Genomic DNA, 16,475 nt, shown 5'->3' on the forward strand with positions numbered 1-16,475 from the left:
TTTGGACTATTTCTAACATACTTCTAGGTTTCAACTTTATTGTTTAACATCTACCTGCAGGCTTAAGTACAACTGTATGAAGCTAACCAATTTCTCAAAGTAGCAGAAATGCTAACAATAAACTAATCAGAAGTTCAATACAAGATATAAAACAGATGTATGATAGACACAGAGTTACATTTCTACAATAAGGCATTTTTTTTAATGTCCATAATATGTTACACAAGATGATTCAATACAAAAAAAACTGTAATAAACTGAAAGTTTGAAATACATTATCAAGAATTTAAGTACAAAATTTCTTTATCTGTTGCAGATTACATTATTCTTTTAATATATGTACAAAATATGACAATCAGAACAAGATACAAAAGAAAAGTTTCATTGGACTATGATGTATTATGGCAGTGAAACAGACATGACCATACAAGTGTCACAGATCTTGGCTTCCTTCACTAATAAATGCTCTTGCTAAATTCCTTGTTAAAGCCAACCGTAACAAGTCTTCTTTCTCTTTTAACCCTGGTGGCTGCAAACCAAACAAGAGATACTGTCTTACTTCTTTGCATGTTAGAGAAAAATTACCAACATCAACTATAAATAGTTGATTATTAATATCTATGTAAGATATTAATAAGGTAGGTACACTTTCATAACACAAAAATGTAATACAGAAAAAACTAGATGCTAACATCATTAAGGTAGTACACTGACATGTACATTTCTACATCAAGGGAAAAAGTTCATTGTTCAGTGTTTGTGTATCCTTGATGTTTCTTGGTTTGACCCAAGTTCTTAGAGTCCAACTCCTTGTGTAATGTATTTATTATTCTGTAATTTGGTACTTATATTTCATTAAGTAATTAAAATAAAATGAAATAAGTATAATTTTAGATCCTAGCAATAGATCTACAACAACAGATCACTAACTACTCTAATAATGGATCTACAATGACAGATCACTAACTACCAAGGTAATGGGAATATACATCACCAGATCCCTAATATACAGGTCATACAGCAATATATCCATAACTGTCCAGGTAATGGGTATAAAACAAATTTGTTTTGTGTACCATATCAAGTATTCATTAAAATCAAGAATACACACTTCTATAACCTATACATAACATTTTGATATATGGACGATATTTAACACTAAACAGTTTACATAAAAGCATTAAGCAACACAAAATAAAAAAATGGACCCTGCAGTTCAGCAGTAGGGTTCAGTTGTATTCACTATTGAATGAAAGTAGATACTAAAGAAATGTGAAACAAATGATGTAAAAAACACTTTTAGATTATTCTAAATGTACTAGATATATAAGGAACAAATAAACAAAATGCATTAAGATAGCACTGTGGATAATGGAGAAATGAGGAACTAATTATACAAAAACTCATCAAGATAATTCTATGGGTAAAAACCAGTACACAAAATGGCAGTTTACACTGGATGCTGTACTAAGTTACCGTATTCTGAAAACTCTTTATTATGTAGATGAAACTCATCCCTGTTTGCAACGAACAACAGATTTGACAACTCCAGTTAATTTTACATCAGACACCAAACTACAATATTCCAATTAATTTTGCTATATCTATGTAAGATATCTTGAGCTGTAGAGCTGTTCTGGGACATTAGTCACTGGTCAATTCCATGTATTTATATAATACGTACATTGCAGTATAATGTGCTTAAGGAAAAAAGAAACCCTGTAGAATACAACAGTTAAGCAGTATAAACATACACATCTTGTACAGTGCTAACAATACACAGACCAGAGAATTCTCTTGAAACCAACATTAAATGAAACTTAGATTAGTAGTGTGACATGCCTTTTCACCAGCTGGAACACCTGCTTGTGACCGAACATAACACAGTTCACCTAACAGGTTTTCTCAGAACTAAACCTACCTTGTCTGTTTTTTGCTGTAACTCTTCTAAGCAATACATCAGCTGGAAGGTCTGTCTGCTACTAAAAACAACTTCTTCACTTTCTAGCAGCGGTAAGGCATCAAATAATAAGGTCACCCAGAAACTAGACATGAAAAAATTATTGTTAGATCAGACTGGCTGGAATATGTACCATAAATATTTGTTACACCTGTAGAACTTGTCCAGAGGCACAGCTTTCGAGTGGAGTATGGTCACAACTCAGGTCACCAAATGATGGCTACATGAGTGGTTGAAACATTATAAGGTTAAACAAAAAAATAATCCAATAAAAACCTGTACCTCTGAACCTTTATTTAAACCTGTAGAATGTTTTTAATTAATATAAGATAAGACTAATTAACATACATATTTTGTTTCTTATTCAACATAACAATGTATTACGTTACATACTATTTAGGAGCCAGACGGGAGGCTAATAAAGACACTAAGAGAGCTGATGCTTCCTTGAATTCCTTCTCCTCGTACATCTTGTGAAATTCACGGTATTTTCCTGTTTAAAAAAAATCTAGAAAGTAACTTTTTTAACATATAAACTTTCATTTCTTACATGTAATAATACTTCCTTTCATAAAGCATCCATTAAATCCAAAGAAATCATTGTTTAGTGATAAAATGCATAATTTATAAACATTTAAAAACAGAATAAATGAAGTGAATCTTACAGTCACATCAATTAACATTAAATTAAAAACTTACCCAAAAAAGTTAGACGATCACTGACTAACATACAAGAGCCTAAGTTGTCCAACAAGTCCGGACTTGTAAATTGACCACTTTCACTGTATTCAACAAGAAATCTGGGAAGGTAAATCATGGATGTGTATAGATTCTTCTTGAAACATTGTTTAACACAGGTTAAATATAACGTTTTTATCAGCTGTATTTAACATAAAACTTTCCAGAAAATTAAACTTTTAAAGTAATTTAATGATTGTTATACCTTAATTTGTCCATGTTAGTTTTATTCTGACAAAATAAGTTTTTATAGGACATATAATTTTACATATATAATGTTTAAAGAAGTTTAAAACCAAAACTAATACGTACTTGTCTGCAAGAACTGAGGCAAAACAAGCATCCTGTAAATTAAACAAGCTATGATATTTACATGATTCAGTTTATTAATATCATGATACTTAAATAACCAACAATAATTTAAAAAGCAAGATTGACAATAATTTTTTATATCTAAGAACTACAGAAACTGTTAACCTTATGAATACAAATATGTAAGTGAAATCTATACCAAATGTTTGAACATTAGTATGGCTTTATAAGAGAGAGAAAAAAAAAAGAATCCATAAATAGGATGAGCTGTGGTGTGGTATACAAGTAAAACTAAAAACCAGATACAATTATTTAGACAACTTAAAAGAGTCTACAAATAAATAAATTACTTAAACATTTTAAAACACTAACAACAACCTTGGTGTCCAATGTAAATGAACATAATGAATATAAATTACAAGAATGACATGAAAACGAAATTAACACACACACATGCATATATATATTTAATTACATAAAAAATATATTATAAAACTGAAGAAAAGCATAGCAAATAGTATCCAATTTTTAAAAAATGCCCAATCAAAATGGGTAATCTCTGGAATAACCTTTTTTTACTTTTAATGTTATAAAGAACTATATAGTTTGACTGGTCCAACACCCAAAGAATATTTTGAAACTTTGTCTACAGTGTAGATATTTGATTAAAGCAATAAGAAAATGTTTTCATCTGACTATGTCTACTATTAAGTTCAATTTAGTAGATGTAAAACTACAACTATTCAAAGCTCTATGTAAAGAAACCTAATTACAAGGAGATGCTTAAGTTAAATGTTCCCAAAGCTTTGGAGGAAGTACTGAAAACTAAGTTATTCTAGAAATTTGTTTTAGCAATTGCTATTATCTGTAGATCCACAGTGAATGTTCATATTTTTGAGAAATATATCAAGTATCTATTTCATCACTAGCCATTCCCGAAGTTTAAACTTCCTTCAATTTTAATGCAAGATTTGACATTAAAAACACTCCAACTGAAGCTGCTAAAGCACTCCTGATGCATAATCTAACCTACCATTATAAACTTAAACTTGTTAGTAGAAAGCAGTTTTGTATTTTTATTTACTGATAACTAAATAGAACTTAGTGATTAGTTAAAGTGAACAACAAGCCATCCATCTGAAGGGACTAACTTTGATAATATTAAGCAATCTTCCTGTTAACAGATGTAAGAGGTACCGAGCTTTGGTAGTTTTCCTGTTTAACAGTCCAAAAACCTGCACCAGAGAGAAACATCAAGAACAAAATTCTGGAAGAGACATTAACCAAACTTACAGAAGATTTGAAAAGGATTGTCATCTCTCATTTCTAGAGTCTCCTTATGAAATGATAAGAATCCTTGGCAAATGACTAATTTATATCTGTCATAACAGACAGGGGAATGAGGACCAGGCCAAAGCAGAGAAGGCAGGCATTGTTAAAGCTCTGCAGTTGAACTAGAATTAGTTAAAGTTGCAGATAAAATATTAAAGATGCCACATTCAAGTTATGAGGTTGACAGATCTAGTAATATTTGAATGTCAATTTACACTGACAATAGTTTAGAAGAACTGAACGATTAGTTAGACAACTAGTTACACTAAACAGATGAAATGAACCCAAAGACAATAAATAGGTGTTTGATGGGAACTGGGGACAAAAGCCTATATGGAATAAGAACCCCTCTCGAAGAAGATCAGAAAGAGGTTACTGTTATTGATGTGGGAAACATAGCCATTACAGCTGACACTTCAGGGAGTCAACACTTAGGAAAGCTCTATCTGTTGCAAGTGAGAAAAAAAACTTACTATCTGAGGAAAACTGTTCACAAATCCATGAATTTATTGATGAAAAACCATGCAACTTACTGATGAAGAACGATCTTGTAGCTATTACTGTTTGAGCCAATTTGTTAATAAAAGTTGGAAAACTTTCTCGAAAAGATGAAGAAAGAAGAGGAGTCAATGAGAACGAGTGGACATCAAGTTTGAGCAAAGGAGATAATTGTCAGTACTTCATGGTTTGTGGGTAATTGGTGTCAGGGAAGAATGTATAATGACAACCGACTTCATGAGGAAATGTGAATGTAAGGTTTGGCTTGCTTATATAGCTTTACGGTCAATGACCAGAAATACATATGTACAACAATCAAATCTAGTTACAATGCCCTTACTTAATACATCTTAGTTCAAATGTCAAACACAGTGTGGTCCCAGTGAATGACACATACTACATCTACCACTTCTCCTTGGTTATAGCATTCTTGACTAGAATTGGTGAGGAATTTCCATCACAAGCTGAATTACTGTCAGACTTCGTTATAACATTTCGACATAATTAACTACTTTATCATCATTGTATATGAATAAACTTGAAATCAAATACCAATACAAGTTTTAATTTGGTGCAGAAATACTTACAAAATCCTCCTTGTATGAGAATAGTGACATTTGCTCTCTGGGTCTACCATCTTCTTTAATTTATTTACTACCCTTTCAAGAAGTATGGAACATAATTATTCATTATAATATAGTTACCACTTGGGCAAAGCCTAAGTTTATAGCCTTCTATCCTATTTGTTTACAGAGCCATAAACTACAAAATAAAACCCACTTTCCACACCCATCTATCACATCCTCTTTTCAAAGATTGCCGTAGTTCTCTTGGATGTTTTATATTTTGTTATTTATAACCAATAGAAATATTATATTACATTTTCTCTACAAAGAATAGCCTTATTTTCTGGTTTAATTTTAAATGTTCTCATAGAAATCACACACACCAATTTAACTGAATATTTTAAAAGTTCTTACTGCACAGTTAGAAAAATTATGGTTACAGGACATTAAGTGCTTTTTTGCATGTTGATATCGTGTTCGTAAATGCATTATTTAAATAAATAAAAATTGAGTGGAGTAGTGCCATTAGTAGAAAAAGTAGACTTAATTATTGTCAAAAATTAGCAGCAACAAAAATAATAGCCAAGTAAGCATTATATTTTGTGTTTTTCATGTATATTCTTTATTATTATAAGATTAACTGAAATGTAATATTTAGAAACTTTTTAGTTTAGATAAAGTATTAATAATAATTAAAATTATTTACAAGGTATGCTCTCAAGTAGCTCTTGTGTTATGTAATTTGATAATGTGATCTACTCATTCACTTACAATTTTTTGTGGTGGGATTATTAGTCAGATACAACTCAAAAAACAATAGAACAACATTATATTAGAAACAGATATATACTGTTATGAGCTTTAAGTTATTTAGGATAATTTGGTTTATTTTTAATTTTGTGCAAAGCTACACGAGGGCTATCTGAACTAGCCGTCCCTAATTCAGCAATGTAAGACTAGAGGGAAGGCAGCTAGTCATCACCACCTACTGCCAACTCTTGGGCTACTCTTTTAGCAACAAATAGTGGGATTGACCTTAACATTATAATGCCCTCACAGTTGAAGGGGCGAGCATGTTTGGTGGGACAAGGATTCAAACCTGCAACCCACGAATTGCAAGTCGAGTGCCTTAACCACCTGGCCATGTTGAGCCTATTTTGAATAAACAACTGTAGTTTTCTGTTATAACATACAGGCATTCTAGAAACAGAAAAAGGTAATTTAGATTTAATATTTTTTATGGTAATTACAGGGTTGGTCAAACTTACCTTATACAGTTAAGGTAGAGAAAATGAGTAAAATACAGTTTTAATTTTTAAAAATGTTTGGTATTTGTTTGGGAGGTTTTAGAGATTTTCAGATAAAGAAAAGTATTTTTTAATCTAAATATGAAAATCACTTTGCATTCAAAGCAGTCAACACTTTTACTCCATATGGTAAAATGATTGATAAGCATAATTCATTGAAAATTCTGATTTCTTTGTCTACTAAAGATTTGTAAATCTCATTGAAATTTCATAAAAATGTACAAAACATATTAAAATTTATAGAATGGAAACTCTTAAATGTCAATTTGGATTCATGACCTAGGTTATGACCTAGCAAGAGAATTAATATATTCTGCAAATTATTAACTCAGTTGGATATATCAAGTCTATTGGTTTCAAAGCTTATACCTATATTTCTAGTAACATTATTTGTATTTAATTGACAGTCATTGTATTAGTGTACAAATAATCAGTAACTGGTTAAGGCCTTGGCTGGGTTGTTGTATGGTTTTAATTGACACTCGTTGTATTAGTGTACAAATAGTCAGTGATTGGCTAAGGCCTTCGCTAGGTTGTTGTATGGTTTTAATTGACATTCGTATTAGTGTACAAATAGTCAGTAATTGGTTAAGGCCTCGGCTGGGCAGTTGTAGACTTCAGCTGTATTGACTTGATAAAACATTTTAAAATATGCTAAGGTAATTAACAGCTCAGTCAAATAAAAAAAGATGACATGTAAAGTTTCTTTTTAATACTCTAGAGTAATGTGGCAAAAATCAATATTTTATTATTAAATTTGGAAAACAGTGGAAAGAAATATGGTTTAGAAACCTGCTCCTATCTATTCATAATAAAAAAAATGTAATTTCTTAAAAAATTGAGGGAGGCAAAATGTTTATAAAACATTAAAAAACACTTATTAATTTTAAGAAAAAGGTTGTGGAAAAAATATCCTGTAAACTACTGTTATAGATTTGTACCTGCTTATACAATATTAAATAACACTTGTGCAATCAAAATCAGAAAACACATTGAAAAAAATAAAACAAACAGTAAATTTATTCTTCACTAACCAGATGATCAGCCTTAGCAGCTTTGCAATGACAAGTAAACAGTGATAATGAGAATCAAACCTCAAATTATGAGCCCCCCATTTACATGCAACTTTGTGTTTCAAAAATCAAACACAATGATAATATGTTAATTACTTGGATAGCAGGAATAACTGAAAACCCTAATTTCATCTAGTTGGTTATATTACTGGCAACCAATTCAGTCATAACTTCAACTAACTGATTGATGAAATAGAAACAGCAACTGGAGCAGCTAATTTAGATTGTTATTTTCATGAAAATTGGAATAATCAGAAACAATGATTTTGATTAGTTGTTAATTTTTTGTGAAATTAACTGATTTAACTGGAATCTTTATTAATCAATAAGTTTATATGGCACTAATTAACATAACTGCTGCACATATATAACTGAACATACCAAATCAAGTACACAGCTCTACAACTTATCCAAATTATCATAATGTGTTGTTTTTTTTTCATTAGGCAGGCTATTTTGGATTATTTAGTAAATATAATACCAAGTCTAGCCTACTTAAGGAAACTAATTAATGTACTTCTGACCAATGTTTGTTATATACGATATTCATTTTGACTTATTATGTAGGCATAAATTCACAAACAATGTTTTAAAAATTTTTGTGAGATTAATCGCAACTCACAAATAAACTTACTTACACAATATCATTGCTAGATACAATAACTTTCACCAATAGTTCTATTTCTAGTGGTCCTCATTTCTATATACTCCACTATATACATTCTCCAGTATACTTCTACATTAAAATATTAATAATAAATATCATACCTTAGACTTGACAGCCCAAGTTAATGCTGTTCCTAGCATTCCATTCCTTAAAGCATTCATTCCTTTTATTTTAGCAATGCTTCGAGCTGCAATCCAAGATACTTCATTACTTTGTATCTCTATTAGTTGCAAAATACATAACAAGAGGGATTGATTTTTAATAAGAACAAGATATGTACTCCTCATAGTACTGTATGTATATTTTTGTTTATCAACAAAGAAAAAGAAGACAGCATGTAATACTTATGAACATTTGGAGGGATAAAAATATATAACTGTTGCATTAGCACTAATATTCTGAACAAGCAGGAGTTAACAGTTCAATAACTCGTATTTAACTCAAGTTTTTATCACACATTTGAAATCCGGACTTGAAAGTTTTAACACTTGAATACTAAACTACAAGTAGTGAGACAACTGGACTGCTTTTACTGTGTCTGTTTTCTTATAGCAAAGCCACATGAGGCTATCAGCCAAGTCCACAAGGGGAACTGAACCCCTGATTTTAGAATTGTAAATCCGTAGACTTACTGCTGTAGCAGCGGAGGACTGCTTTTACTAAAGTGGTAAAGACTCTAATTGTAGCAATGTGTATACTGGGCAGCATGGCTTAGCAGCTTTAGACTTGTAGTAGGATGATGCAAGTTCAAGGCTGGTCTGTGTCATGTTGTTGTGTTCTTGAGCAAGACAGTTGACCTCACACTTTATAGTCTACTAATAAAACATAGCTGTTAATTGGGGGTTTAATCTGTGATGAAGATTCACCTTGTCCAGAGGGAATGTCTCGCTATTCTCTTCTGTTTGTGCCAAACTAGTTGGAGTATCATCTCAGCATAGGAGGTATTTAACTGTTTTCAGTATTTCACGTGTATATTATTATTAAACTTCATTTTGTGCCATAAGCTGATAAATATTTCATAATTGTAAATTTTCAAATAAATACTGTATTCAAGATCATTTTTCTACCTCTAGCAATCAATACTTTACAAAAAAGATAATTAGGAAATGTTTGGGCCAAACCTATTTAAGTACTTTCACAAACTCTGAAGCTTTAATTTCAAATAATTCTTATAAGAATTAAGACCTCACTTTTGTTTAGCTGCATCATAACATCAAAAAAAAACTAATACACTGCTAGTAGCCACTATGAGAAAGTTTGGCACAAACTGGGTAGGACCACCATTCCTAGTTATAATAATCCTAACTTGGCATGGAAGACAATCCACATAATGGCAAAGTTAACTTACAAATATCAAATAATAAAAAACCTTTAGAACTCATGATGTTATTATAGTTCATGTTTCTATGTCTAGTCATAGTCTATCTGATGATCATGAATCAATAGCCCAATAGTGTAGTTTCTAATACAAAAGGCTTCTTGATGCACCTTACAATACTATTGAATGGTCTCACTTTTATGTTATTTTTAAGATATTCAGAAAATGCCTAAATACTTGCATCAGTCTACAAATGTGTTTTTGTTATAAAGTAAATGCTATGCATTTTACTATCACTTAAACTGTTCCTAACAAAACATACATTCTGAAAAAGTGCAGTGAAATAATTTCTTTCCTTCAAGTTTATATTAATCTACCAGAAATGTGCAAAGTCTAAATTATCACTCTTTAGCCTTTACTTCCACAACTTTAAAGGATCACTCAAACATTAACCAAATTCCAAAGTTTAGTTTCAAAGGTGAAGCAGAAAAAATTTAATATATTTGATATTGATGTGTATACTGAAACAATTAATGCCACAATAGAGGTTTAGTTTCTCACCTAAATGAAACATTTCTCTTTTCTCAGCAAGTGCCAATACCTTCCGGGTCTTGATTTCAGAGGTGAGAGGAATGCGTTCAAGAAAAAGTTCCAAGTACTGTCTACAACAAACAGGTTTATTAAAGGAAATGAAATCAAATATGCTTAAGAAAGACAAAATATCAAGTAAAGTAAACAAATATAATTCCACAGGAAGCTAATAAAATATTGAACTCTAAATCCACAAATTAAGTAAGTGGTTTGAAAATCACCAGACATCACAACCCGAGTTGAAAACTAAGTACTAGATCCATACTAAAATTTAACAATAAAGATAAAATAAGAGCCAGTGGTCCATTACAGCCTTTATGATTACAAGTGACCTTCTTCAAAACAGACTAAATGAATGAGAGAAAATGCTTCTCATTACTTTTTCACTGAAATCCATAATTTTAGTGATACCAATATAATATTAGAAATGCAATCCAATCATGCACAGAATTCTTACCTTCCAAGCACAGGGCAGTGATCAAAATAGTCTACTCCTATCTGCCACAGACTACAACAAAAGAAATAAAAACTATATATATATATATATACAGTTTGAGTTTATTGACAAGTCAGTTGGATCATGAAGTTCAATTTAGTCCTAACACTCGCTAAAATGTAGTGTAGTTTATTATTAGAAAAACTTGCCATAATATAGTGTATTTTATTATCAGAACAATAAGCCATAATATAGTGTAGTTTATTATTAGAAAAACTTGCCATAATACAGTGTATTTTATTATTAGAAAAACTAACCATAATATAGTGTAATTTAATATTAGAAAAACTAGCCATAATATAGTGTAGTTTATTATTAGAAAAAACTAGCCATAATATAGTGTAGCTTATCATTGGAAAAAACTAGCCATAATATAGTGTAGCTTATCATTAGAAAAAAAAACTAGCCATAATATAGTGTAGCTTATCATTGGAAAAAACTAGCCATAATATAGTGTAGCTTATCATTGGAAAAAACTAGCCATAATATAGTGTAGCTTATCATTAGAAAAAAAAACTAGCCATAATATAGTGTAGCTTATCATTGGAAAAAACTAGCCATAATATAGTGCAGCTTATCATTGGAAAAAACTAGCCATAATATAGTGTAGCTTATCATTAGAAAAAACTAGCCATAATATAGTGTAGTTTATTATTAGAAAAAACTAGCCATAATATAGTGTAGCTTATCATTGGAAAAAACTAGCCATAATATAGTGTAGCTTATCATTAGAAAAAAAAACTAGCCATAATATAGTGTAGCTTATCATTGGAAAAAACTAGCCATAATATAGTGTAGCTTATCATTGGAAAAAACTAGCCATAATATAGTGTAGCTTATCATTAGAAAAAAAAACTAGCCATAATATAGTGCAGCTTATCATTGGAAAAAACTAGCCATAATATAGTGTAGCTTATCATTAGAAAAAAAAACTAGCCATAATATAGTGTAGCTTATCATTGGAAAAACTAGCCATAATATAGTGTAGCTTATCATTAGAAAAAAACTAGCCATAATATAGTGTAGCTTATCATTGGAAAAAACTAGCCATAATATAGTGTAGCTTATCATTGGAAAAAACTAGCCATAATATAGTGTAGCTTATCATTGGAAAAAACTAGCCATAATATAGTGTAGCTTATCATTGGAAAAAACTAGCCATAATATAGTGTAGCTTATCATTAGAAAAAAAAACTAGCCATAATATAGTGTAGCTTATCATTGGAAAAAACTAGCCATAATATAGTGTAGCTTATCATTAGAAAAAAAAACTAGCCATAATATAGTGCAGCTTATCATTGGAAAAAACTAGCCATAATATAGTGTAGCTTATCATTGGAAAAAACTAGCCATAATATAGTGTAGCTTATCATTGAAAAAACTAGCCATAATATAGTGTAGCTTATCATTAGAAAAAAAACTAGCCATAATATAGTGTAGCTTATCATTGGAAAAACTAGCCATAATATAGTGTAGCTTATCATTGGAAAAAACTAGCCATAATATAGTGTAGCTTATCATTAGAAAAAAAAACTAGCCATAATATAGTGTAGCTTATCATTGGAAAAAACTAGCCATAATATAGTGTAGCTTATCATTGGAAAAAACTAGCCATAATATAGTGTAGCTTATCATTAGAAAAAAAAACTAGCCATAATATAGTGTAGCTTATCATTGGAAAAAACTAGCCATAATATAGTGTAGCTTATCATTGGAAAAAACTAGCCATAATATAGTGTAGCTTATCATTGGAAAAACTAGCCATAATATAGTGTAGCTTATCATTGGAAAAACTAGCCATAATATAGTGTAGCTTATCATTAGAAAAAAAAACTAGCCATAATATAGTGTAGCTTATCATTGGAAAAAACTAGCCATAATATAGTGTAGCTTATCATTGGAAAAAACTAGCCATAATATAGTGCAGCTTATCATTGGAAAAAACTAGCCATAATATAGTGTAGCTTATCATTGGAAAAAACTAGCCATAATATAGTGTAGCTTATCATTAGAAAAAAAAACTAGCCATAATATAGTGCAGCTTATCATTGGAAAAAACTAGCCAGGTGTTATAATTTTATTAAACTGAAAATTATTTCCAACAAGTATTCCCTCCACTCATAAGATTAACTATTCCTGTTTGTTGGTGCTCTCTTAGTGCAAACATTTTTATTATGCATGCCACATATCTATCATACCAATTTATTCAATCAAGGTTTGGCAAGAATGGGTAGTAATACCTTTCTGCTCTAACCATGAAATCCATGGGTTGTATGGTCTGTAACAGACCAATTTATGAAACAAATATCACAAAGTTTTCACCTACAAGTAATCTTATAAAAACACCCAAAGATGAGTGAGAGAAGCCATGGAAAAGAAAGCTTTATGTGAAAAGTCATAGAAAGCAGACTGAGTTAAATAACACTTGGTCAGGCACTGCTCATCAAAGAATGGGATCCAAGTAATCAAGGTATGAAAACTGGGTCCTTGAAAGAAAATAAAGTATTAATTAAAGATTTGCCCCATGTCAGTGTCATGTTGCACTGAAGAATGGAGTATAAAAATGGAAGACAGAAACCAGAGGAAACCAAAACAGCAACATAATGTAAATAATGGGAGCTGAATGCGTTAGAATTTGCCAATATGCTTGACTGCAGGATCTCTTCCAGAGGTCAACAAAGATGAGAAGCGAGAGAAAAGATGAGGTGTCAGATCTGATTAGAGGTAACACAGTACAAAGTAAGTTGGGGGAAAGGGACATGGAGAAATAAGCCAATTGAATCAAACAATGAACCAACTTGGTGAGTGTAAAAGGAAAGAGATCTCTGGACAAAGAGGGATGTCAAGGAATAAAGAGAAAGGAACCATGGAAGAAAGCTATGTGGATAATATATCAATAAAGAGTATGCACAGGACATAGAAGCTTATACAGATCAAGAAGGTGGGGTTGAGATGTGAAACAGAGGGAATGGTAATAGGTAAAAAGGAAGAGTTACCTTCACAAGCCACTGAGGTTTTTGGGAGGAAGAAACAATCTAGATAAATGATGAGACAGGTATGGTAGTAATGTGTGCATGTAACACCGACAACCAACAAGTCAGACCATTGATGTCCACATGCCAGAAGAAAATACACTTTAAGGGATAAAATAAAGAACACAATGAATATAGGTTCAATCAGTAGTAAAGTAAGGGAGTGGAGGACCATACTGATATCATAATCTGGAAGGGCATGTTGTGACAGAGTTCAACAAAACTGGAAGAAATGGATTAACATTGTAAAGATGGGGGAGAGAAAAACCTTGATGAAACAGGAAAATTAAAGGAATGGGATAACCTGGTTTGCCTGATAACCTGAAACTGAGGAATCCAAAGAACCCTGTTTGAATAGCCATGTGAAAAACCAAGGCACTTATTTTTACAAGGTACTTGTAGAACTAGACAGAAAATATTGTAGTATACTATCACAAAATATTAGCAATAATATAATTTACAGCACAAATTAGAGAGGCCAGTCACAAAGTAACGTAGTTCTGTATTAGTAGGGAGAGGTTAGTCACAAAGTAATGTAATTTTGTATTAGTAAGGAGATGTCAGCCACAAAGTAAAGTAGTTTTGTATTAGTAGGTAAAGGCCAGTTAAAAAGTAACGTAGTTCTGTATTTATAGGGTGAGGCTAGTCACAAAGTAATGTAGTTCTGTATTAGTAAAGAGAGGTTCGTCAGAAAGTAACGTAGTTCTGTATTAGTAGGTAGAGGCCAGTCGCAAAGCAATGTAGTTCTGTATTAGCAGGTAGGAGTTACTTATGCGTATGAATAGTTGTATTAAGTCAAAATGAACCATCTTACCTCTGATGAGACATTAAGGAAGATGCATAGTCTATAAGCTGGAATTCTCGAAGGTTTTTAGAGTAGCTATGAAATTAAAAAAAAAAAAAAGAAAAGAAGAAAAGAAACACATCATTACAAAAAGAACCATATATACATTGTGTATTTAATAGTAAAGTTTATATGGATCATATATTTAATACCATTAATTTATTCCAATATTAAACATAGAAACAACAAAAGAAAGAATGAAGAAACTATTATTGAATCATAACAAACAGAGAACAATACTGAGATGTGCTTGTGCTGTAGGCTAATCAATTAATAATAACCACATACTAAAGATAAAACATTCATATCAACATGTTAGTGTTAAAGATGTCACATGCTTTATTAGAATTATAAATAAATCCTTCTCTGTTTTTTCTATTATTTTTCAATACACACCTTAAATCATTTTAGTACTTATAAACTTAACTCTGAGATCTTGGATGCATTGATTCAATGCATCTGTTGAATAGTTTCTACTGCACTGCAGAAAAAAACAACTGGATGAAGCTTATATATGTAAAAACAGCTCATTTGGGTTGAGAAAATATTTTACGTAGAGCAGCGAACAACATTTCGACCTTCTTTGGTCATCGTCAGGTTCACGAACCTCAACCCAAATGAGCCATTTTTACATATATATTTTTCTCTACAAGTGGGTTTTCTCGACATCACTGAACTGGATGAAACTGTTTATAACTTAAGATAATCATTCTAAAGATTATGTAACTACCATAAAATAAAGTAAATTATTTTTATACATAACATTTCATTCATTCCCAGCTTTAAAAGTTTTTGAAATATTTCTTATACACTTTTAAAGAATCAGTTTTAAAAAATCTTTACCATATGTGTGAATTTCAATTCCAGATTTTTGTGTTTTGTTATCTTATTGCAAGTATTCACAATAAGTTTTATTTTATAAAACTGTAAATTTTATTTTGATTTAATCAGAAAAACCTATACAATTTCACTCAAATTACAATGACATATAATAAAAACAACTTTGTTCTACCATGCCAAAATTAGAAGCAGATTTTTTAAAATGTTTATCAAGGTTTAATTTAATTTATTGAACAAGTTTTAAGAACATTGTATATATATATATATATATCTTAATTACATTTACTTTTGTTTGATGATCTTGTTCACTGATTTAAATAGAAACTCAGGCCTAATGAAAACATAGCGTCATCAATGGCAGCCTTGTTGGAAAAACTAAACTTGACAAATTCAAGGTGATCTGACTAAGCCTAACAATTTTCATTGCATAAAAAATATTTCCTAAAAGTATTCTAAATTAATTTTAATTCTAAGTAAACATAAAGCTAATAAAAGTTATGTTAAATTAATCAAATGATACAGTGTGTCAAAAGTAGATATAACTGTTTTTACAGGTTGGTGGGGCCTCAAACATTTTATTCACATCAAGGAAGAATCAGACTAAAAGAGTTTAAGAACCAATATTTTAACCTGTACCAATAGATCTATGAAGCATCAATTACTTGTACATTTGTTTGTTTTTAAAGCAAACCCACAATAAACTATCTGTTATGTTCATCATGGTGAATTTCACCTTGAAATTTAACATTATAAGTCTACAGACCTAATTCCAACCACTGAGATATAGCTCTGATTAGATGAACACCATTTGATCAACTTTACATGTTATTAAAACTTAGGTAAGTAGCTAATGAAACATAGTTCTCATAAAGCTTCTGTTTGTGGTAATAAAATAAAATTA

The 16,475-nt window shown here is 30.7% G+C and overlaps 1 protein-coding gene across 2 annotated transcripts in view; it reads right to left on the reverse strand.

The window, feature by feature from the left end:
• Nucleotides 1–177: 177 nt before the first annotated feature.
• Nucleotides 178–16,475, reverse strand: part of Nup75 (nuclear pore complex protein Nup75) — a 69,451-nt gene continuing 53,153 nt past the window's right edge. Inside the window, exons 15-23 of one of the 2 annotated variants that reach the window (XM_076482363.1) lie at nucleotides 14,705–14,770; nucleotides 10,820–10,870; nucleotides 10,333–10,433; nucleotides 8,555–8,640; nucleotides 3,011–3,042; nucleotides 2,660–2,760; nucleotides 2,354–2,453; nucleotides 1,922–2,045; nucleotides 178–529 (exon numbers count right to left, since the gene is read on the reverse strand). In XM_076482363.1, coding sequence (XP_076338478.1) covers nucleotides 434–529; nucleotides 1,922–2,045; nucleotides 2,354–2,453; nucleotides 2,660–2,760; nucleotides 3,011–3,042; nucleotides 8,555–8,640; nucleotides 10,333–10,433; nucleotides 10,820–10,870; nucleotides 14,705–14,770 — 757 coding nt within the window. In that variant the 3' untranslated portion in view covers nucleotides 178–433. Of the gene's footprint in view, nucleotides 530–1,921; nucleotides 2,046–2,353; nucleotides 2,454–2,659; nucleotides 2,761–3,010; nucleotides 3,043–8,554; nucleotides 8,674–10,332; nucleotides 10,434–10,819; nucleotides 10,871–14,704; nucleotides 14,771–16,475 lie in introns of both variants that reach the window. The other variant, XM_076482362.1, reaches the window with a different exon arrangement.

Source organism: Tachypleus tridentatus, chromosome 13 (genome assembly GCF_004210375.1).
Source record: "Tachypleus tridentatus isolate NWPU-2018 chromosome 13, ASM421037v1, whole genome shotgun sequence".
NCBI classification, from domain to species: domain Eukaryota; kingdom Metazoa; phylum Arthropoda; class Merostomata; order Xiphosura; family Limulidae; genus Tachypleus; species Tachypleus tridentatus.